Raw genomic sequence first — 23,950 nt, forward strand, 5'->3', positions numbered from 1 at the left:
CATTGCTGCTGCTACTGCCAGCCCTCAATAGATCGTTCTCACTTTCCATTTTTGCTGAGAACTGCTCGCATCACGCGGAAAAAATAGGCGTCAGGCGGCAAATCTCGAAATGAGCCGCTCGCAGCAGAGCCGCGCTGCTCACGGTCCACGTGTCTCCTGTACAGTACCGGTCCAACAGCGTCTCCGCTGTATGTTGTCAAACTCTTTTTTTCATGTGGGTTAAGATGTAAAAGGTTGTCAGCTTTCTGTTTCTTCAAAGATGCAAATTCTTTTAAATGTAATGTCATTCCCAGTTTGGCTGTGGTGAAAAGAGGTATAAAAAACTTTGAAATAATAAAACGAGTAAATATGCCTACGTGAAATAAGGGCTGGGCTATATGGCCTAAAAATAATATCGCAATATTTTTAGGCTATATCGCGATACACGATATACTGTATATCACGATATTTTCAAATATCCTCTAAGCACTTCATAAATGCTCAATTTAACCCGTTGATGCACACAATCACACCAATATGATGATTCTTGTAGTCCCTGCAGCACACTGCATTAAAACATTCTTGATTATATTCATTTGTTATTTCTTTTGGAACAATTTTAATGTCGTGCTCTAGCAGTGGTGGACTGTAGGCTACTCAAGTACTGTACTATAGTACGGAGCAGGGGACCGCCCCTCCCCGCAGCGAGAGAAGGAACGGCGAGCCCTCAACGGCCCTGCGGAGTTACAAGCCACCCACCCTCGCCCCCGACTCCCGGGACTTACCGAGCCGAACTAGAGCAGTGTGCGGACTGTCGCGGAGGAAATGCGCCCGGTGAGGGCCAGCCAGCCCACTGAGAAGTGTAAAAGTATTTTCAGTTCATTATGAAACTGTTCATAGCACACATGTAAAGAGGCGGATGGAGCAGCTTTCACAAACGCAGACTGCCGCTTGCATCGGCATTTATAAACACCAACTGGCGATATAAAACTATATTAAAACATCGAACGGGAGGGAAAAGGAGTTGTGTTTACTTTCGTGTTTTGTTTTTACTGTTGTGGTGAAAACATTACCAGCGGTAACACTGCTGCTCCCGCTCTGCAAACTGCTCGTTTCTTCCTCTCAGCGTCTTCTCTGGTTCACTGTGCTGTTTGTTACAGCGCCAACACAACGGCGTAATGCCGCTAATGTAGTTACAAATGACAAAAATCCATCAACTGCAATGCTTGTTACAAAATAGTGTTTTCCATGAAGACACCCGTCAGAGTTTTGTCGAGGGCTCGGAGGCCGGGTGAAATTTAACAGAGGTGGCCGCCTCGTAATTCTCTATGCAGGTAAAACGCTGCACACACTCAACCAGGAGAGAACTCTGGATGGGGGCGGAGTCTGTGATGTATGGGTGTGTGAGAGGGAGCCGTAGGAGAGAGGGAGAGAAGGAAAATGCCAGAGCAAGTCTCATGCCGGCGGGGTGGCTTAAAAACATTACATGACAATTTGTAGTCGATGTTCGCGACAGTCATTTTATATACCGCGCGTGGGACAAGCCGCGATACATCGACTATATTCGATATATCGCCCACCCCTACGTGAAATAACATGTAACTCAGCAGTCGGCTACAGTTCACACACAACTCAAAACAACAGCATGGCTGTTATTATTAAATCTGAATCACATTACATTTACATTATGGGAGACAGGCAGGCTACTCCTCCCAAAACACCTGTAGGCCTATAGGTCGACCTCATCTTCAATCTAACTTGGAGCCAGTAAACACATAATAAACACAATATTTTTTGTCTTTCTTAAGATATGTCCCCTTACATTGCCAATAAAAAGAAAAGAGGTGGAATTGTTATTAGTGAAGTATCCCTTTTTAATTTTGTAATACCGTAATATAATACTGTCAGTGCAAAAAAAAAAAAAAATACCGTGATATACATTTTAGGTCATATCGACCAGCCCTACCTCCACCCCATCATTAATGCACCCCCCTGTTATCGCAACCATGATTGCACTCTGCTAGTTCCATATGCCGCGCGGTCTCTAACATGTTGTCTCCTTCCCGGTGTTGTTGGCGTGTGCAGCAGTAAGCTGCTATGGGAGTTGCGTCAGGACGCGGCAGCCTGCCTGGGTCTCCTCTGCACGGTGCTCAGCTACGAGGCCGAGCGCATCTTCAAGTGGCTCTTTCTCAAGCTCACTTCGAGCGGTCGCGACGAGGTGAAGCTGTTGTACATGGCGGCAGCGCAGCGTGCTCTGGAGGCTGCAGGAGAGAGGAAGGCCTTCTCTCACGTCATGCAGGTAACCACACACAGAAGGTAGCTCTGGGCTAGGCCAGCACGTTATTAAAGGTCTACATCACGCTAGTACAGAACGTGGTAAGTGTAGACTGGCCGGTGCCAGGTAAGGGGCCTGGTAGGTGGATGATTTTCTGGACTGAGTTGTGGAATGGACTGGACTCTGGTGTGTTTTCAGCTGGTGATGAGCAACCTGCAGTCCATCCTGGAGAACGTGGATACACCAGAGCTGCTGTGTCAAAGTGTGAAGTGTATCCTTCAGGTAGCTCGCTGCTACCCGCACGTCTTCAGCACCAACTTCAGGGTGAGTGTTTCAGCAGGGATTATTGTTTAATGAGTGTTGTTGCATATGTGTGTTAAGCTCACAGGGTCAACTAATGGTGTTTGATGTGTTTCCACAGGACACAGTGGACATCTTGGTGGGGTGGCACATTGACCACACACAGAAGCAGGCACTCACTCAGCAAGTTTCAGGTCAGCTGGATTTCTTATTGGCACTCAAAGATTTTGAAAGTTGTGCCTGGGGTTAAGATCGCAAACTTTTTCAGCACCGTCTGCTGGTAATAAAGTTGGGTTGACATTTGTGTTGTTTACCACATACATCTTCCCTGCTGTAAACCTGTTTATTCCTGTCTGCCCATCTGTGGATTGATTAATTGATTGAATTAATTGAACATTTGCATTTAATGGCTTGTGTACACAGGAGGTGATTTTCAGTCGTCCGTCTCATCTGACGGTTCAGATACGCTTCGATATCAATCAGTACAGCTATCTACACAGGCAGCGTAGCGATTAGAATATATATTTGAATTCTAAATTAAAAAAAAACAGACATTCAATTCTGATAATTAATATTCAATACGTTCTTGCGTGGCCTGAGCTTCTGCACTGAATGCACCGCACGAAGGGAGTCACACAACATCACTTTTATTGATTTATAATGAAATGTAAACATTGGATCAAGCTGAACAAGGAATAATTCAACAACAACCGTAATGATGGAGAGAACTCGGCCAAATAGAGAGAGAGAGAGAGAGAGAGACACCGTGTGCTTACAGCAAGCGTTACGTTACCTCATGTAAACAAACCACGTACCCATCAGCTGTGAGCTCCAGATCAGACTGGAGATGTAACCACTTAAAAGATGGGGGAGTACTACTTGCTGTTTTATATCGTGATATTTACTGGAAATAACTTAACAACATAGCCGACAGCAAGAAGGAAACTTTCAGGCGATCTCCCTCCAGCCAGCCGTCACCTTATTTTGTTCATCAGCTTCAGACATATGTGCTTCTTTTTTAGAAGGAATATTTGAATGTCCAGTGCTTTTTTCTAACTGCCACTCTGTTCTCCCTTTGGCTTGTTCAGGCTGGTTACAGAGTCTGGAGCAGTTCTGGGTGGCAGACCTGACCTTCTCCACCACCCTGCTGGGACAGTTCTTGGAGGATATGGAGGCATATGCAGAGGTGAAGTTAGGCCAGAGTCTGAGTTAGCTACTTACGTTTCCTGACTCATAGCTCTTCTAGTCTTACTTGGTTTAACGTTAAGTCGCCGCATCTCCCGACAGAACAACACCACGGTTGAATTTCAGCCTACATGCACGTTTGAATCAGAGCAGCTGATAGAAGGAGAAACGAGCGTTAGAGTAGATGACAACAAATCCATATTTTTGTAGATTACAGCACACTTCTAGCACTACTTGCAGTAGCAGCCAGGCTATTTTTTTTTACATTTTTCGTAGCTACATCATCACTAAATTCACTTCTGAACATTTTTGAGGCGAGAAATCAACAGTGTAGATTTTGAATATTGACAGTATTGCAATATTAGATGACGAATCGAACATTTGCTCCACCGTTGTCGGCGTTAAGAAGCTCCACAAACTGCCATGACAGCTAGCTAGCACCTGCCGGGGTCCCTAACCTGCTGAGAAAACATGACCCTTTTTAATATATTACTCTAATATCTGGAGGGAGATCAGTCCACTGGTTTGTTTCTGTAACTGAAAAAGCAGTTTAAGTAAATTGTGGATCAATATTTAATATTTCCCGTCTCCCCTCGTTGATGATCCTGTTTGTCTCACTTCATTATGAGCTGTTAGAATAAATAGTTTAAACCTGCAGTATCTGATAAAGTAAACAAACAGAACATAAATCAACTAAATCGAAGTTGTATTTTTTGACAATATTACAATAGTGGTAAAGTTTGTTTCTTTTGTCCAGTGCTTTAAGAGCTGGTTTAAAGGCTAAAGCCTGGTCTAGCATGCTGCAAAATAAATCACTTTAACCGTTGCGTACTGCACACTGCTGAGGAACGCAGTATGTACTGCATATGTTTTTTATAAACTATTGTAGACTGTCGTAATCTTATTTTCAAAACACTTTCTAAATAAAAAGTTCAGTTTAAAGAGTTCAGTTCTCCTTTTTAAAGAAGAATTTGAAAGTGTAAAAGTTGTCGGGGCATAAAACCAATGATCTGTTGATCTTTACGAATCAAGACTCCATAATCTAACAATGACGTGTTGAAATCAAATCGTGACACCCCTAGTATTTTCTCTACTAATTTGAATTGAGAAGAAGCAAGATAATGTTTTCACTATTGCCACTGTAAATACTGGAAGATCTTCAAGAAATCTTGTCCAAACTATTTTAGTGATGAGAGATTTTGTCAAAGACCTGACTGAGTCTGTGCTCTTTTTAGGACCTGAACCACGTGATGTCAGGCGAGGTCGTGGATGAAGACATCCCCCCACCTTCGGTGTCACTGCCCAAGCTTGCAGCCCTGCTGAGGGTTTTCAGCACAGTGGTCCGCAGCATCGGAGAGCGATTCAGCCCCATCAGAGGAGCACCCATCACTGAGGCCTACGTCACCGATGTAAGTCACCTAACTGAGGGGCCAGGGTTATTGGGAGTCAACTAAAACCAAAACAAGCTGTGGAAATTATTGTTAGTAAACTGAAACTAACGTTATCCTTTAAGAAAAACTAGAACTAAACTGAAACCATATTGCCTGGTTAAAAAAACTAATAAAAACTAGCACTTTTTTTTCTCTCTGTTCTCTTTCCTCAGGTTCTGAACCGGGTTCTGGCCTGCGTGACTACGGCGAAGCAGGTTCAGTTCTCTGAGCCGGTTCTCACAGCAGGGAACGAGTGCGTGGGCGTGTTGCTGGCCAGCGTGGAGCCCAGTGGTCAGCTGATGGAGGCTGTCCTAACCTACGGCCTGGACCAGCTCGACTGCTGCCGGGCTTGCGGCCCGGACTACAATCTGGCAGTGCTCAGCCTCGTCACTATGGTAACGCGTCTTTTTCAGAGTTTGATCACACCTTCAGTTTGTTTCGCTTTGATCTAAACCACCACGGTGCTCATTTTAGTCATCTGGCAAACAAATCCGGTTACACTTTAGTTACACACTCTACTGTAAGCCAGGTGAACCAGGTTCAATGGATTGTAAACTGGAACTTTCAGTGTAGTGTGCCCCGTCTTTATTTAGTTATGCTTATAATTATACACCTTTTTAAACATCGTGGGGCTTTTTACCTTTGTGATTTGAACATTATTTCTCCTCCTACCAAACTGTAACACCATTTTATCAGAGAAGTGAGGCCAGATTTTCAGTCTTAATTTTGCAAATGTATGCCTGTAACATGTTGGTGTGAATGCACCTTACTCATCTTTTATTTCTAAGAGGATATCCTTGTCCTCCCTGACAATTCCTGCAAAGCCATACAATTTTCAGAGAGGCTTTCCAGATAGAGAAGACCAGTAAACTTTTTTTTTCTCCAACAAGTCGAGTCACCTTGAAGTCATTTTGACCCTGCATTGGCTTTCAGATTGTGGACCAGATCAACACAAAGCTTCCTGCGTCCTTTGTTGAGAAATTGTTGGCACCCGACTCCCAGCTGCTGAAGCTGCGCTTCCATCGAGAGAAAGAGGTGCGTAAGTTAGGGATGCTCATTTAGAAAAATGTTCTTAACCGATAACCGACCCTTGTTAACCGATTATTAACCGTTAACCGACAAGATTTGTGCCTCGCATGCAGCGGTGTACCAGCTGTAGGAGCACAACAGATATTGGTTGACGGGAGTCTCCAGTTCACCGTCCGGGAGCGTTAACTTAGCAGCTACGATGCTGCGTGTAGTGTCGCGGACATGCAGCCACTTTCCCAGTAAAAGTCTCCACCACACATTTAGTTTAGTTTAGCAGGTTGTCAGCTGTGTGTCTGCCCGGAGTAACTTTAGCGAGTGACCAACAAACAGTGTGTGTATTTGTGCTACGTTAGCAGCTCTAGCATTGCCGGAGGCTTCGTGCTCGCCGCCGCACACGTAGTCTGAGTAACTTTAGTGAGTTTCCATCAGACCGTGTGTGTGTGTTGGTGGTGAGTGTGAGGTTGTTGGTTGCGTTCTAGCTGTGAATGTAGGTGTAGCAGTGTGTGTACAGTTTATTTGTCTGTGAATAAATGCTAAAAAACTACAACTGCTATTAGTTATGCTTGCGGTTGGGTTGGATGATAATGAAAATATAACGATTTAATGTCCTAAAACATTTGCTAAATCATATATAATATTTGTTTTTGTGTGTGTGCGCATGGACTCCACAGGTGATGTCAGCTGTTCATGGTGTGTACCAGGCGCTGCTAGGCCTGAAAAACATTCCAACACTGGAGGCGGCTTATAAAATGGTATTGGGTGAAATGGCATGTGCCCTGTCCAGCCTGACGGTATCCCTGGAACCCGACGGTGGGGCCCCCGCCCCTGCCCCAGCAGCAGCAGCCGGAGACCCCTGCCCCAGCATCCAGCACCCCGTCTTCGCCTCCTTGACCCTACCCCTGGAGAAGGCCCAGTTCACCCTCATCTTCAACCTGAGCACCCTCACCACCATCGGCAACACCAAGAACTCTCTCATCGGGGTGAGCCACTGTGCTTTTCTTTACCGTTACTCTGATCAATCGGCCGGTGTCACGGCACAGGTAGTACTAGTAAAATGATTTGTTTTAGGTGTAGGGGATTTAAATACAGCCGTGCCCTCTGGCTATACCAGCTACTAACAGGCCACAACATATGGGAATACCTTGGTTGCCTCTCAAGAAAAGGATAGTCCGGCGCCAGTTCTCCTCTCATTTGAGCAACCGTGTGTGCACCTGTGGTTGCGTTAGAATTTCTCGTTTGTCATAATGTATTATTACCCATCACGACAGCCGTGGCCAGAGGCATTATGTTTTTGGGTTGTCCGTATGTCAAAGGTGAATATACAGATGTTCCAGTAACTACAATGTACAGAAATCTTAATCTTATTCCACTTGTCCCGCCCCCACCCAAACATTTTGTGTTAAAAACTCCATGAAGCTCCCCCAGATATTTTCAAATACTTGAAAGAGACACGATCTGTCAGTGCACAGTCACTCTTCTTAGTGATGAAATCACTTGGATGAATACCCAGGATACACGACTTAAGCCCACAAGGGATTTTCCCTCTTGTTATCTGGGTGTTAAGTGTGAAAAGTAAGGTTTAATAGTTTTTTCTCGTCAATATTTAGCGCAAGTTTGGAGCGTTGTTTAACCTCCTTTGAGATGAGCTAGTATGACATGGTTGGTACCAATGGATTCCTTAGGTTTTCTAGTATTTTCACTCTGGCCTTAAAATTAAGCCCACTACGAGGTAAAAATCGCAAGTTGCGTTAATATGTTAAATAAATTAGTGGCGTTAAAATGAGTTTGCGTTAATTGCGTTATTATGGTGTTAACTTTGACAGCCCTAGTCCGGATGTATAATGTTTTTTTTTATAAAACATTCTAAAAGCATTATTTATTTCTGAGGGCTCATTTGTTATTTTACCTTTTAATTGATTTAATAATAATTTTTTTTGATACGTCGAGCCAATATCTGACCTGCATTTTTTCCCTGATCACAGTAACTTTGTTTTAATCTGAGGAAGCTAGCGGCTGTCTGGTCACTCGATGATTCACTATATTGTGTCCGTAGGACCAAAAGTTCTGCTTGCAATTCTGGGGAATCATGGGTAAGAACCAAGAAATAGTCAATACATTGAGGGGCTTTGGTGAGTTGCAGAATAACAAGAACATTCTCTGGAGACCTGTTTAAATGACCTCCAAACCGAAGACAAATTCAAATCTTGGATCAGTTGATTAAGGGTCTTTTTTTGTTTGGGTGTGAGACGAGTCTGACCCTTTAGATCGGTCTATACTGGACTCCAGAGCACAGTTGAAATCTCCCCAAAACTGCATGTTTGATAATCTTAAAGTGGGCATACCAGTACCTTCACTCCAGCCTTAAGACTGAGCCTGCTACTGCTTCTTAAAGACGGTAATGTCGGTCGGGATCGTGGGTCTCGGAGGGTTAAAAATTCAATCAATGGATAGAAAATATTCGGTTAACGCGACCTCTGCCCCGCACTGAGCTCGGTTGATTTCACTTCTTTTAGGTTAACGAATAGACGCAGACGGATACTAAACCGAAATACTCTAAAATGGTTATCGTACATTGTCCATCACGGTCTCCGCTCTCGAGCTGTATCTCCATATCTGCATCCTGCTGTCAATTTAATCTGCAGATTATTTTCTCGGTTAATCAATTAGTTGTTTGGTCTAGAAAATGTCAGAAAATTATGAAATATGTTTCCCAAAGCCCAAGATGACGTCCTCAGATGTCTTTTTTTTTTGTCTACAACTCAAAGATATTCAGTTAAGAGGAGGAAGGAAACCAGAAAATATTCACATTGAAGAGAATTCAGAGAATTTAGACTTTATTTTTGCTCTTAAAATAATGACTCAAACCAATAAATCGATTATTAAAATAGTCGGCAATTAATTTAACAGTTGACAACTAATTGATTAATCATTGCAGCGCTAGTTCGTATGCTTCACTGGTACACTGAAGTACATCAAATAATCACCAGATGAAAGTTGAATTCTTGTTGGACCTTTTCACCTTAACACAAAGGCACATTGTCACGTCATTGTCCTGATGCAACGCTGTTAATTGTGAAGCAGCAACCAGGAGAAGATGAACTGCTGTTTTATGTGGCCATGCGTGTTCATGTTGAAATGTTTTTCATCTGTTTTTAGATGTGGGCGTTGTCTCCTACAGTCTTCGCTCTGCTCAGTCAAAATCTGATGCTGGTCCACTCCGAGTTAGCGGTCTACTACCCCGCCATCCAGTACGCTGTACTCTACACCCTGTACTCCCACTGCACCAGGTAATACACACAAACACCTGTACTGTGCCCTCCACTACAGCATTCTGAATTTTACACCCCTATTGTCAAACCAAGTAGACCTCAATTAGTTTTTATTTATCCATTTGCACTTTTCTTGCATATTGAGTTGAACTGTCACTCATTCAAAACCTTGTAGAAAACAATGGCTAGAAGAATAGTTACTTTTAAAAGTCTTCAGACCATGACGGCATTTCTTTGTTTTTGTATCGTTACAGATTTCATTTAAAATTGATTTTAATATATATTTTGCCATCCCTCTACACAGACATATCTTCAATTTTTTTTCAACATCGAAGCACATTTAATTTTTAAATAAATACAGTGCAGGGGAAAAAACAGACTGCAGTGCATTGTTGTGCCAAACGTGGCTGTATATTTCTGCAGGGACATTGCTATAGACCAGGGGTGGGCAAACTTTTTGGCTCAGGGGCCACAATGAGTTTTAAAATTTGACAGACGGACCGGGCCAGTATCAGATGGATGGAGAGTGTTTGTTTGAACTAATATAAATTACAAGTAAAAGTCATTAACTAAAAAGTAAAGAAAACTTACATTTAATTTGAGTGGGAACAGTGGTGTTGGTCACCCTTTTTTGCCAGTGCATCAAAGTTTGGTGTCAGTTTGGTTGTGGCAATTCTAAACCAATCCCGCCTACTGCGCACAGAGGTTTAAGGGAAAAACAGTAATTTATGAAAAAGAAAATGAAAACGCCCTTTTAAACACAAGGGGGAACACAAGGCAAAAACCGTGGCTAAATAAAAAGTGTTGAAAGGTAGATTCGAACCGCGGCCTACCGCGGTAAGAGTGCCCGCTCTACAGGGTGAGCTATAACACACAGTGGTCTCGCCGGCTGGAAGAAGAATGGCTTCATTCAAGGTGAAGACCGTGGTGACGGTCAGAGTGAGGTCGAAATAGATCTTAATTTTTTTAATAAGGGCTATTAGAGTGTTCGTACTGGGGAGTGAAATCAACTGAAACGCCGGGTATTGCAGGAAAAAGGCAAAATGAATGCGGCCTTTACTATAATTTGGACAATTTTGTACCAATATTCGACAGGCTGGATTAAAAAGCCCAACGGGCAGTATACGGCCCGCGGGCCGTAGTTTGCCCATACCTGCTATAGACCCTTTTTCTGTTAGTAAACATTATGATGTATTTTGTGGGCGGAGCGTTAAGTGGAGGCAGATTAATTCTCTGAACACTTTAAGCTTTTATGCCTTTTATTTATAGTGACAGAGATGGTATTGAAAGGGAGAGAGAGAGAGAGAGAGAGAGAGAGGGAGAGAGAGAGGGAGAGGGAGAGGGAGAGGGAGAGGGAGAGGGAGAGAGAGAGAGAGAGAGAGAGAGAGGGAGAGAGAGGGGGAGAGAGAGAGGGAGAGGGAGAGAGAGAGGGAGAGAGAGAGGGAGAGAGAGAGAGAGAGAGAGAGAGAGAGAGAGAGAGAGAGAGAGAGAGAGAGAGAGAGAGAGAGAGAGAGAGGATGACATGCAGCAAAGGGCCACAAGTCGGATTCGAACCCCGGGCCGCTGTGGTCAGGACTGAGCCTCTCAGTTTCTCTCAATGTGTACGGTCACTCACTCTCTGGGACCGCGAGTGTAACTTGACAAAGTTAACATTAAAGGCAGGGTTGGTAAATATTTTAGAAACATTTTTGTTGTATCAGTTCAAAGTCTCATTACATCACGATCAGCAATCAATAAATCGAAAGCTCTGACAAAAAAAACAAAGGAAAAAGATCCGGTATCTGTGGCTGTCACAGGACTGTAATAAACCCATCCAATAATTTCATTTGGCCCGAGTGTAATGACTGGACGAGCTACCCGTCTACCTCCCTGCCTGCTCTGCCCGTGCACTCATTTGCGCGTCACCGGAGACTTCCACCAGCTGCTAGCTTGTCCACCGTGAGTATAGGGCGGACCGATAAATCGTATTGTCATCGCAATATGAGCATGCGCGATGAACACATCGCAAAAGGCTGTCTGAAATGCGATGAATAAGAAAAATCCTTATATTTAGGGATGATTAACGAAACCGGTTATTAAATGGGCCGCGGGGCTAAAGCTGCATCCTCTCCCTCTGCCCTGTGTCGGAGCTCTCCACACACATTAACACACACGGCAAAGTCAGTGAACAGCTGATCAGAGAGGCGATCGCAGCAAATCGCTGATGTTGTAGCTCGCTGGAGCCTCCAATCACAGTTTTTCATGTCAAACATTGAATTTCGAGTCGGAGCCATATTCCTTTTGATTCTGGCACCCAACAACACAGTAAGATGACATTTTCGATGTGTAACTTTAGCCCACTACTCTGAGGTGATTTGTGTGTTGCCTGCAGTCTTTCCTTTGTTGTGCCTCCAGCTAACACCGTGACGTAATCATGACGTCGGCCCCAATAGGTTAGGTTAATTTCAGAGAGAGAGACAGACATCTTGTACTGGTGTGATAAATGCATTATTAAGAGTAGTGGAAATGTCACAGTTCTGGCCTGGTAAAGATTGCCATCGTGACTTTCACGTAAAAGTGACCAGGGTGCATATTCAGACACGTCGTATGACGACTAAACCGAACTTCATGTTTAACATTATTGCAGCGTTCAAATGAATCCTTTTAGTGCAACCCATCCTCATAGTGCTGTGTAGTAAAAAATCCATGGAGGCTGTCAGTGGCAGGATTAGGCAGTGTCTAGTGGTGTGGTTGAATATCCCGCCGGTCACTCCTCCCTTTCCAAGACTCCATGAAGAGGACCCACTCCCTATCTATGTAGATATAAACGGCTCATTCTAAGCTAACAAAAACACAACCATTCTTAGTTTCAGTTATACACTAATGAAAACGTGGTTATGAATATTATATTCCTATTCTACTAATAGATCCCCAAATGCTCCAGACTGTTCCTTTAAGTAAAAGCACCGAATATTAGTAACGTGTTGAAGCTGTTCCTGCTGCTCCGTTGGTTCCTCTTCTTTACCGGCCTTGTGTCTTTTCTGTTTGTTTTTTCCAGACACGATCATTTCATCTCCTCCAGCCTGTCATCTTCTCCCTCCCTGTTCGATGGCGCCGTCATCAGCACCGTGACTACAGCGACGAAGAAACATTTCAGCACGCTGCTGAGTCTTCTGGGAGGTCTGCTGGCGAAGGAGCACCTCTACCCCGAGGCCAGGTTCTTCATCATGCCAATTTACACCACGACAAATCTCAATCATGAACTTAGAATTGGAACACCACAGGCAATGCTAGAGCTGCTAACGTAGAACAAATACACACACTGTTTATCAGGCAATCGCTATTGTCAATCTGGGCAGACAGAGCGTCGTTACGCCGGGCAGACACACAGGACGTAAGGCACAAATCTTGTCGGTTAACGGTTAATAACCAGTTAACGAGGGTCAGTTATCGGTTAGGACAATTTTTCAAAATGAGCATCCCTAGTATTGCTGCAACGGGCTGAAGCGTCCAATTAGTAATCACCTTCTCTTCCTCTCTCTCTCTGTCTGTCTGTCTCTCTCTCTCTGTCTCTCTCTCTGTCTCTCTCTCTGTGTGTCTCTCTCGCTGTCTCTCTCTGTCTCTCTCTCACTCTCACTCTCACTCTCACTCTCACTCTCACTCTCACTCTCACTCTCACTCTCACTCACACACACCAGCCATAGTGGCGGCACAAAATTTGAACACGTTCCGTGTCACCACCACCTAATGCGCTGTCAAGAGGTCGTGGTTATTTCACGTATTTCTGTGAGATCATGTTGCGCGCACACACACACACACACACACACACACCGCGACACGCAAATTCAGCTGGATGATTAACGCATATAATAAATAATAAAAAGCAATAAAAACCCTGACCCATGCATCGCCCCCGGATACAATTGCTATGATACCTTTGTGTTGGTTTCGTCAGGAGGCTGCTGCTGACCTGGGCTCAGGAAATCTCTGTGCTTATGAAGAGGTCGGACACCTACAGCCCTCTCTTCTCCCTGCCCTCCTTCAACAAGTTCTGCAGGGGCCTGCTGGCTAACGGTGAGCCCCGATATGTCCAGGAATTTTTTCCACCATGTGTTTCCACAGGCTGACAGGACATGTCTTAGTCATTTGTTTTTCCTCCTTTTTGTTTTTCTGTGGACAGGTCTTAATGAAGATCAAAGTATCTGCCTTCAGACCTGCCTCAGTTTACAGGTCCTCTCTTCATCTCTGTCCACCGAGCTGCTGCAGAGGTGAGAGTGCTTTCAGGCAGTGCTTTAAACATTTGATCTGTAAAGTAGGCAGATGTTTTCTTACCGCTCTGCGCTTTCCGTTAGGTGTGTGGATGTGTCCAGAGTCCAGTTGGTCCACTCAGCAGTGAGGGTGAGGCAGGCCTATGGCAAGCTGCTCAGGACAATCCCCCTGGATGTGGCTTTAAGGTAAGACTTAACTGCAGCACTGGAGGGCCTCTACAGTAAAACAGATCTGTTCTCCACACACCAAATCTGTTTGACATCTTGTATTTATTAGGGGTGTAACGGTACACAAAATTCGGTATGTACCTCGGTTTGTGGGGTCAGGGTTTCGGTATGTTTTCGGTACAATAGGGAAAACAAAAAAAAATGCAAAATATAACTTTTTTTTTCATTTATTTGGATTTTTTTTACATTCTACAGTTGCTCATTGGCCATAATTCTTTAACAGTTAAGGCACTCAAATACTGGCATATTGTCAATAATAAAAGATAAATAAATAACAGAAATGTCTGTAATGTAAATGTAACCCAGTTTCTCCCCCCTCCCCCCCCCCCTGATGTTGATCATCAGGTAATGAAATACTTTTTGAAAATGTGTGAATCACCGCAACTACAAGAGGTCCTTGAGCATAGTGTCATAAATGAGCAAAACAAATATTAGGCTGACGGGTCCAGCAGTGTGAGAGATGAGCCGTGGAAAGACAGACCCACACACACGATCTCCTGGTGGAGAAAATAATGAATTTGTTCACACAGTTGGGTATATCTGGTAAGAATGCCCCCCTGGGCGCCTCCCTAGGCACGACCAGCTGGGAGGAGGCCACGGGGAAGACCCAGGACTAGGTGGAGAGATTATATCTCCACACTGGCCTGGGAATGCCTCGGGATCCCCCAGTCAGAGCTGGTTAATGTGGCCCGGGAAAGGGAAGTTTGGGGTCCCCTGCTGGAGCTGTTGCCCCCGCGACCCGACCCCGGATAAGCGGTTGAAGATGAGTGAGTGAGTTGGGTATATACCTTATTAATCATGCGTGTGTGTTTTCTTTTTTTTTGTCTGTCCACAGTAACCACAGCCACCCTGAGATGCGGGAGATCTCACTGGCCGTCCGCCACCACATGAGCCGAGCACCGAGCAGCACCTTCCACCCCCAGGATTTCAGCGACCTCATCAGCTTCATCTTATATGGAGTCCTGCACCGGGGAGGGTACATGTCACATCGACAGAGCAATCACAAATTACTCTTCTCTCTTACAGTCCCGGGGATAGAGATAGATACAGCAAGGGTCAGACCGCCTCTGTATGGCAGCATACAGTTCCCAAATATGTTATAGTTTTCACCACAACCAAAACAAGATATTTGTAATTATGGCAGGATGCAAATGCCAGCTTATGTTCTACATGTTTCCGAATAACTCAGTCAGGGTCACGGATTCCAGCAAGCCTGTTATTCATGCTGAGCTTCACGTTTCTCTAATCCACAGCAAGGATCCCTGGCTGGAGCGTCTGTACTACAGCTGCCAGCGGCTGGAGAAACGGGACGGCCGGGCAGGTGCAGACGGCAGCAAGCCAGGTGTGGTTCCGCGGGTGCTGTTGAAAACCGAAGCGGTGCTGTGGCAGTGGGCGGTGTGGGAGGCCGCACAGTTCACCGTGCTGTCCAAACTCCGAACACCGCTGGGCCGAGCTCAGGACACCTTCCAGACCATCGAAGGTAAAAAATCCAGTTCGTCTTCACAGCGACTGGAACTTAGTTTGGTTTTCACGCCGAATCTACGACTGTAGGTCTGCCCTCTCCAAGTGCCATTGTAGTTAAATCAAATCAAATCTAAAAAAAGTAAAAATTTTAACTTAAAAAGCTGATCATGATTTTGAATATGTTAGATAGAGAATTGAGAGATGACCAGAGATCAACAAAGCTCCCCCCCCTGCTGGACATGAAGCAAAGCGCCGCCTTAACATCGGGGCCCCCGGTGCACCGCAGCCTTCCTTTATTTGTCTCCTGTATCTCTGTGTTTCAGGTATGATCCGGAGCCTGGCCGCCCACAGTCTGAACCCAGAGCAGGATGTTGGAGCGTGGGCCGGTGCCGGAGGCGACGGGGACGGGCACCACTCCAATCAGCTCCGCCTCGCTCTGCTGCTCCAGTACGTGGAGAACCTGGAGAAGCTTATGTACAACGCCTATGAGGGCTGCGCCAACGCTCTCACTGCCCCACCAAAGGTGTGCAACTTAAAGCTCCACACTCCACCGCTGCTTAAAGACTGAAGTGTTTAAAATTCTGACTGTCAGTAAAGGAGTGCTGAGAACAGGGAGCACCATTTGAAAAGCAGTCATTCAAATGTTCAGGATGAACAACCACTTACCCTCAGTAATAGTCCATAAATAATGTGATGAGTCCCTCCCTCTGTGTCTCAGGGCATCAGGACATTCTTCTACACCAACCGTCAGACATGCCAAGACTGGCTGACGAGGATCCGCCTGGCGCTCATGAGAGTCGGCCTTCTGTCCGGCCAACCGGCGGTAACCATCCGCCACGGCTTCGACCTGCTGACGGAGATTAAAAACAGCAACTCCCAGGTCAGTTATCCCTCTCGTAACCATTGACCAGTGTTGGACCAGGGTTATCTGACCCGTGTTCAACCCTTCTTTTGTCAGTTCAAACCAAGCTGGTTAATCCCTGGTCATAACAGTTCAGATACGACCTGGCTCACAACCCGGGAGCAATGCATACCAGTTAGAGAGGGGATGATAGTGACATCATCAATGTGTGCAAACACGTCAAATATCACAGAATGATGCATGCTCTGGGGATAATATGGTGTAAATATAGTACGTGCATAGCATCAGCACTTACAGTATAGTACATTTATCATATATTAAATGTACTGGTTAATAAAACCAATAATTAAGGTGAGAGGCATTGCACTCTAACAAACGTACGAACAGGAATGCAGCACATAGGAAAAGAGTGTCATTTAGGTTGTAGAACTTCAAGAGGCCATCATGTGGACCACATTTCTATTAATAGTGTCTACAGCATGCTCCACAATGCATCGGACCGCTCTGTCAGATATTCTACTCACTTAATTCTCCATGTAGAGGTGGAACCAGCAAGCTTGTGATGATGAACAAAACTGCCGACACACTTAGTACAGCAATGTTCTTCAGACTGCAAACACCAAGACATGAAATTGGTAACCTTTTTTTCTCTCAATTTATCCACTTGTGCTATCTAATATGATAATATATGCTACAGAAACTATTGAAGACTGAAGTGTATATTTACCTTTAGTGGGGCTACTAGAGTTGTTCAGCTGGGCATGTGGCAACTGTTGACTAATGTAAGAGCTTGTCCAAATGTAATAAAATCAGTTTATATTTCATTTAGTTTGCTAATTGCTCGATAATATAATTGTATCTGAAAACATTCCCGCTGCCGTCGCACCATTGGTTTGAGCCACGGCGACCTGTGACGGTTGCGTCACGAACTTGCGTCCCCATTTGTAACCCGCCCCGGTTGTTAGCGACCCTGGTGTGTACCTTTCACATCGAAATCGACTCTGGTCCGACCCACCTCTCGACCTGGGTCGCAAAGCGGGAGTCGATCAACGCGGGTTAACCCTTTCAGATACCCAATCAACCCTGGTTCAACCCTGGTTGAGTCCTCGGTGTGAAAGGGGTATCATTAGGGCTGTCAAAGTTAACGCAATAACAACTAATTAGTTTTAACGCCACTAATTTATTTAACGCATTAATGCAATCAATCTGTCGGAGGTCGTAGCGGGCTCAGTTTTAAAGCGAAGTGTAGTGAAGATACTGGCATCATATGAAACTAGAAAACTCTAAGAATCCATTGTTACCAACCATGTCATGCTTGTCCCTTGACCTCTGACCTCAAGATATGTGAATGTAAATGGGTTCTATGGGTACCCACGAGTCTCCCCTTTACAGACATGCCCACTTTATGATAATCACATGCAGTTTGGGGGCAAGTCAGCACACTGACAGCTGTTGTTGCCTGTTGGGCTGCAGTTTGCACATGTTACGATTTGAGCATATTTATATGCTAAATGCAGTACCTGTGAGGGTTTCTGGACAATATCTGTCATCGTTTTGTGTTGTTAATTGATTTCCAATAATCAATACATACACATATTTGCATAAAGCAGCATATTTGTCCACTCCCGTGTTGATAAGAGTATAATATACTTGACAAATCTCCCTTTTAATGTACATTTTGAACAGATGAAAATTAAATTTGCGATTTATCGCGATTTAAACATTTGAAATCGATTGACAGCCCTAGTTATTATGTGAACCTTTCAAGTGAGCAACATGCGCTCTACGATCAAATGTTGTGTACAGACATGTTGGTGTGTCCATTTTTTTTTTGGAAGCATACAGGCATGTGTCTATTTGATATTATTTATTATATAATTGATATTATATATATGAATAGCATGTTTTTGTTTGCACATCAGGGTCCAGAGCTGGAGGTTCCTCTGACATTGCTGGTGGAGGCTCTGTGTGAGCTGCGTTGTCCTGAGGCCATCCAGGGCCTGGCAGCCTGGAGCCTCATCACCACCGGTAGGGGTCTGGGCTGGCTGTCGTCGGTCGCCCTGCAGGCTGAGGGACGGTAAGCAACGCCGCCTTAAACCACACATGTTCACAGCTCAGCCAAATACTCAACTAAATCATCCGACTTTGTTCCATTTATTTGGTTGTTCTCTACTAAATAGTGTTTGTGTGCAGGTTTGAGAAGGCAGCTCTGGAGTATCAAGATCAGCTGTCTGCGGTCACAGGGATGGACTGCAGCATCAAGAGCTCTGAATGCTGTCTGCTCAAACTCTCCAGCAACACGAGCAGCCCCAAACACACCAGCAACGGTAAACCAGCAGATATTCACATTAAATGCAGTCCAACTGCTATATGATAACGTGTGTTTGCTCTCACCTGCATTTTCACCCTTAAATTTCAATTGAATACAAAGATCAAGATAATAGATATTCCGTGTTAGGTTAGCAACCGTATCAAACAGAAACCGTGGATTATTTTTATTATTAATGTTAAATCAGATGAGAGAAATATGCTGTTCTAGCAGCTAGAAGTTCACGTCAGTTGTACGTTTTACTTCCTAAAACTCTCGACCCAGGCGAGGCGAGCAATCTCTTGTTTTGTCAAATGCCACCCGTGCTCAAGCTTTTCCACACGTCTGTTTGAGTGCATGAGTGTCTGAAAACCGTGGCGCTGATTTCATCCGAGGAGCGACAGAGTCAAGCGTTTTGAGCAAGGCACTATTCTGATTCTCTATGACTTTGTTGGGGGAATCTGAATGGGTACTGCAGGAGTCAAGTATACCAGGTAATAGGGATGTTAATAATTAACCGTTCAACTGTTAACCCACATTAAGAATTTTAACCGATTAACGCTATCGGTTAAAACGGTTAAACGGTTAAAAAATAGGATGCATCCCCTCAGGTTTAGTAGCGCCACGCTGTTGAGCGCCTTTTCTCTTCACTGTGTCTCCGGTCCTAAATAAACTGAAACATGATACAGCGTGCGTCATTGTGCATGCGTGTAACTGTGGGAAAGCATCAATAAGAGGAATCGATAGTCAGACATGGGTTGACATTGCTAAAGAATGTTCTTGATGATTATTTGTCTTATAATTTAAAGATCATAGGACTGCTGCTCAAAGTGTTTTTATGGGGCGGGGGTGTTTCTGCTGAACAGGTGACAGCAGGAAGACGGTGCTGCTGAAGTCCGGCGAGTGCTCCCCCGAGGTGATCAACTTCCTGGCCAACAAAGCGTGCCAGTGTTACGTGGCGCTCTGCGATTGGGCCTCTGTTAAGGAGTGGCAGGCCGCCATCAACGCCCTCAAGCAGAACTCCACCAATCCCGTCAGCATCAACCTGAGGACGGATTTCAACTACGTCCAGGCTCTGAGCCGCTTCGAGGAGGGAGATCTGGCGGAGTGCGGAGCTCAGCTGGAGCTGCTGCCCGGAGAGGACTGCAGCTCGCTCTCCAGCACCAAGGACAAGCTGGGTGAGTGACTCCCCACGGATCCTGAAAAAGTCTTAAAACGTCATAAATTATAGATTTTGATATTCAAGATCTAAAAATGTCTGGAATTGTAGGAGGGGAGGCATTAAATCTGGGTCTGCGAAGTCTGTATCGATCGGTGCCCCCACCGGGCCTTCAGCCGATCCAACTTTTTATTTCAGTAATGAAAACCATGAAGTGTCGTTGTCTTAAAAGTGTGTTTTGTCTACCAAGACAGACTCGCCATATTTTATCGCTGTGGAATCGTTTGCTTAACGTGTCAGAATACAGGATGAATAAGAAGGTTTTTCTTTGGAGTAGATCACATAATGCTCCATGGGCTACAGCACTTCATGCTATTTTTGAGGAAGCTGAATTACAATATATTGAAAGATATATTGTTGAAACCAAAATTCTGAGCATACACCAATCAGCCATAACATTAAGATCACTGACAGGTGAAGTGAATAACATTGATTATCTTGTTACAATGGCACCTGGCAGTGGACGGGATATATTAGGCAGCAAGTGAACATTCTGAACTTTGTGTTGGAAGCAGAAAAAAATGGGCCAGCGTAAGGATGTGAGTGACTTTGACAAGGGCCAAATAGTGCTGGCTAGACAGCTGGGTCAGAGCATCTCCAGAACTGCAGCTCTTGTGGGATGTTCCCGGTCTGCAGTGGTCAGGACCTACCAAAAGTGGTCCAAGGAAGGAAAACCGGTGAACCGGAGACAGGGTCAGACCCGAGGCTCGTTGATGCACGTGGGGAGTGAAGGCTGGCCCGTGTTGTCCGATCCAATAGAAGAGCTGCTGGAGCTCAAACTGCTGAAAAAGTTAATGTTGGTTCTGATAGAAAGGTGTCAGAACACACAGTGAGGAGCAGTTTGTTGCGTATGGGGCTGCGTAGCCGCAGGCCGGTCAGGGTGCCCGTGGTGTCCTAATGTTATGGCTGACCGGTGTGTATTCAAATCGAGCACAATTATGGCGCTGAATCTGATGTTCTAGCAAACTTATGGAGGACTCAAAGGTCTTTAGTTGCACAGTTAAGAACAGGAATCCTTCCTCTGACCCTTGAAGTCAGTAGATTTAAAAGCATCCAACAGGTTGTGCGAAGTATGCGAGTTAGGAGAAGTTGAAAATGAATCACATTTTCTTTTGTATTGTCCATACTATTATGAATTATGAACTTCTATTTCAAAATCTGTTTGTTCGAAAAGTTTTGATGCTCGGATGATGACAAAATGGAACGGCTACTTAATTTGAATGTTTATAAGTCGGCTACTTTTGTTTCTCAAGCTTGGAAAAAACGTCAGGATGGTTTATTTGTCTAGTACAGGGGTCAGCAACCTGCACCTCTTTAGCCCCTCTCCAGTGGCGCCCTGTGGCTTTGACAAAAAATTATATAGAAATTAATAATGGTAATTTTTTTAACATTTTAACTTTAATTAATCATTGGTGTAGGCCTAAAGTGATTCCTACATTCTCTAATTGCAAAAATGTGTAGCCTATATCAGGGATGCACCGATATCCAAAGCCCAGGTGTCGCTATCGCTATTGGGACTGAAAAAGTGGGATCGGTGCATCCCTAGCCTTTACACTGAATAATAAAATAAGTTTTAACATTTCAGTCAACTAAACTGTGTGTCATAGCCTACGTACATCTACGCCCTGGCACTTATCCTCTAATTTTGCCGATCCTCAACAGCGTTGGCTAGTCTTGAGTTTCCCCTAGCTACAGTAGGTTTCCAAATCCCCAAAAAAAGAAAATTCTTGGAGGAAAATGGAGAATTTAATAGAGCGTGGACAGATTTGTTTGCTTTCTGTGGCGAAAAAATTAGCAAACAACCAAAAAAAAAGTAATTGAAAGACATTTCCAGAACAAACACACACTGGAAGCTCCTGCTGAAAAGAGCTTCCAGCCAAATCTCCTCAAAACGATTCTTCAGTGTCCTGCCTCTCGTTTGTACTTTGGTGGTGTTACCTTCATTATGAGGCTCAAATACGTTTTGCGGCTCCAGACAGATTTTTAAAAATGGCTCATTTGCTAGTAAAGGTTGCTGACCCCTGGTCTAGTATTATTTGTAATTATCTACTGCTACTCTGGTTTCTGGCTTTGTCTTTTCTTTATTGTCCAAATGATGGTGTCTTGTAAGCCCGTTTGGGCTGGGCATATTAGTCATGCATGACACAATAATAATGATAAAATCAAAATCAATGTATCATACACTGTAAGCTTCGAACAGTAACTGTAAATAGTGCAGTGAAATCATTTTCAGAAGTTTTCTTCAAACATTACCATTTAACCTCAAAAACATGTTTATGGTGTGTTTGTTTGTCAGATCTGAAGAGGCTTCTGCCCTCCATGAGTCCAGATCCAACTGAGCTGCAGAGAGCCATCGAGGTACAGCTCCTTCGCAGCGCCGTTAGCGCCATGAGCAAAGCAACTCAACAGCAGGAACAGAGGCCCACAGCCAATCCAGAGTGAGTATTCAAACGGATACTTGTGTGTTTGAGGTCCCGTCATAGTTCTTGAGAAACCAGAATCGGGTCCTGAAGGGCTCAGGGACGCGCTGTCCGACCACGCCGCGGTTGGTCATATAGTATCTTCTAGAAGGCCATCGTAGTGTTGCACTTGATTGGAAACATGAAAAATGGCATAGTTCTGTAACAAACGGTTTAGAAAGTGTTCACTGTTTTGGCTTTCGGGGTCCCCTCTGGTTCAAGGTCTGTCATGGTCCAGAAGCCTTCCCCCCCTCTGAAACCAAGAAGAGTGCTTTTCTCTTTGTTGGACTCGCTCTGTAAATACTGGTGTGAGCTGTTGTTTGACACGCCAGAGTTGTGCAGTGTCTTAATGAATGATATGATGTGATGTTACAGCACGTTGGTGCGCTGCCTGAAACAGACCGGACGGATCTGCTTGGGTCCTCTTCGCCTGTCCACTCTCACGCTGTCTGATGCCCTGCCCACCCTGCCCACCCTGCAGCTCCACTGCACCGCCACCCTGGAGAACACACTCGCTGGACAAGAAGTGTGTACACCCACAGTTTTTACATGTGACTATATGTGATATAAATGGAATGCAATTACACTAGGAATGTTGGTACAAATGTTCTCCTAAAGTGTTGACTGGTTTGGACACCAGAGAACGTGAATTATGAAGAGAGAAAAAAAAGAGCAGGACCAAAGATCCCCCATGCTTTTCTAAACACGTCTTAATGACACTGCTTGCAGATGAATGTAGTACGTTGCTTCCTAAGCCCTGAGGCTTGTAATACGAGCAGCATTTGGGGTTAACGGGGTAACTTCAGGTTTAACCCTTCAAGGTCTTTCTACGACGGTGGTTCGCTTCTTACCGCTGCACACATAACCTGCTCCGGAGATAACGGACGAGCTCGTATGAAAGCACCGCCTACTGACTAAGGGATGTGACGGTGAGGAAATTTTCTCCACCGGTTAATAAACTCGTGACCGATTACACCGGAGATGACGGTCTATGTGCAGTGCGCTTACTTTGATCTTTACCGTCGGGTGGCCGTATGTCTCGCTTCTCCGGTCCAGCTTTCGCTGCAGGGGAGGGCGCAGGTTTCCACCCTGCGTTGCTCCGCAGCGCACACTGGCTGTGACCGCTCCGTCCCTCCGCGCACATTACCTTGTTAACTTTATGGTTCCCTTATAGCGTTGGGTTTAAATCTGAAATATAGCCAAACGGACGGGCACTTTTGCTTTTCGCTTTCGCGTCATCTTGTCTGTCAACTCTCTCGTCCCGATGGGGGCGCGCGTAATGTAATTGGCGTGTAGCCGACCACCGTGTGACACAGACTACCGCGACAAGCCCACTATTGACCAATCAGAGGTCAGTGTGCGGATTGTATGATATTACACAAATACGAAGTTAAAGTCATAATCCAGGCCCTAAACTACACAGTTTAATGAGCCAAAATGCAGAGAGGACAGCTGGATGTGTGCATGCGTATAGGCTTAGGCTTAAAATATCACTGCCCATCTAAAGCACTATAGATCTGACTATAGTCACATGTGTGTATTCCGTTAAATTAATGTGCTGCGTAGATGTAGTCTAATAGCATATTCTGTTGCCAGTGAGACACTGCACTCACAGTCCTGCAGACTGTATGCGTAGCCTTGGTTACTTCTATAGTAGTATTCTAGTACTTTTATGTGGGTGATTATGAGATGAAAG

At 44.7% G+C, this 23,950-nt stretch overlaps 1 protein-coding gene across 1 annotated transcript in view; it reads left to right on the forward strand.

Moving 5' to 3' along the window:
* The window catches only part of smg1 (SMG1 nonsense mediated mRNA decay associated PI3K related kinase), a 71,516-nt gene that overhangs the window by 8,002 nt on the left and 39,564 nt on the right, over positions 1–23,950 (forward strand). Inside the window, exons 6-27 of the mRNA XM_074657229.1 lie at positions 2,065–2,278; positions 2,453–2,578; positions 2,676–2,748; positions 3,643–3,740; positions 4,975–5,148; positions 5,343–5,564; positions 6,103–6,204; positions 6,870–7,178; positions 9,355–9,485; positions 12,505–12,663; positions 13,402–13,520; positions 13,627–13,714; positions 13,799–13,900; positions 14,778–14,918; positions 15,196–15,422; positions 15,730–15,929; positions 16,125–16,286; positions 18,191–18,345; positions 18,462–18,595; positions 19,443–19,754; positions 22,092–22,233; positions 22,630–22,780. Of these exons, the coding sequence (XP_074513330.1) occupies positions 2,065–2,278; positions 2,453–2,578; positions 2,676–2,748; positions 3,643–3,740; positions 4,975–5,148; positions 5,343–5,564; positions 6,103–6,204; positions 6,870–7,178; positions 9,355–9,485; positions 12,505–12,663; positions 13,402–13,520; positions 13,627–13,714; positions 13,799–13,900; positions 14,778–14,918; positions 15,196–15,422; positions 15,730–15,929; positions 16,125–16,286; positions 18,191–18,345; positions 18,462–18,595; positions 19,443–19,754; positions 22,092–22,233; positions 22,630–22,780 (3,541 nt within the window). The remainder of the gene's footprint in view (positions 1–2,064; positions 2,279–2,452; positions 2,579–2,675; positions 2,749–3,642; positions 3,741–4,974; positions 5,149–5,342; positions 5,565–6,102; positions 6,205–6,869; positions 7,179–9,354; positions 9,486–12,504; positions 12,664–13,401; positions 13,521–13,626; positions 13,715–13,798; positions 13,901–14,777; positions 14,919–15,195; positions 15,423–15,729; positions 15,930–16,124; positions 16,287–18,190; positions 18,346–18,461; positions 18,596–19,442; positions 19,755–22,091; positions 22,234–22,629; positions 22,781–23,950) is intronic.

The sequence above is a fragment of the Sebastes fasciatus genome, chromosome 13 (assembly GCF_043250625.1).
Source record: "Sebastes fasciatus isolate fSebFas1 chromosome 13, fSebFas1.pri, whole genome shotgun sequence".
Classification (NCBI taxonomy): Eukaryota; Metazoa; Chordata; class Actinopteri; order Perciformes; family Sebastidae; genus Sebastes; species Sebastes fasciatus.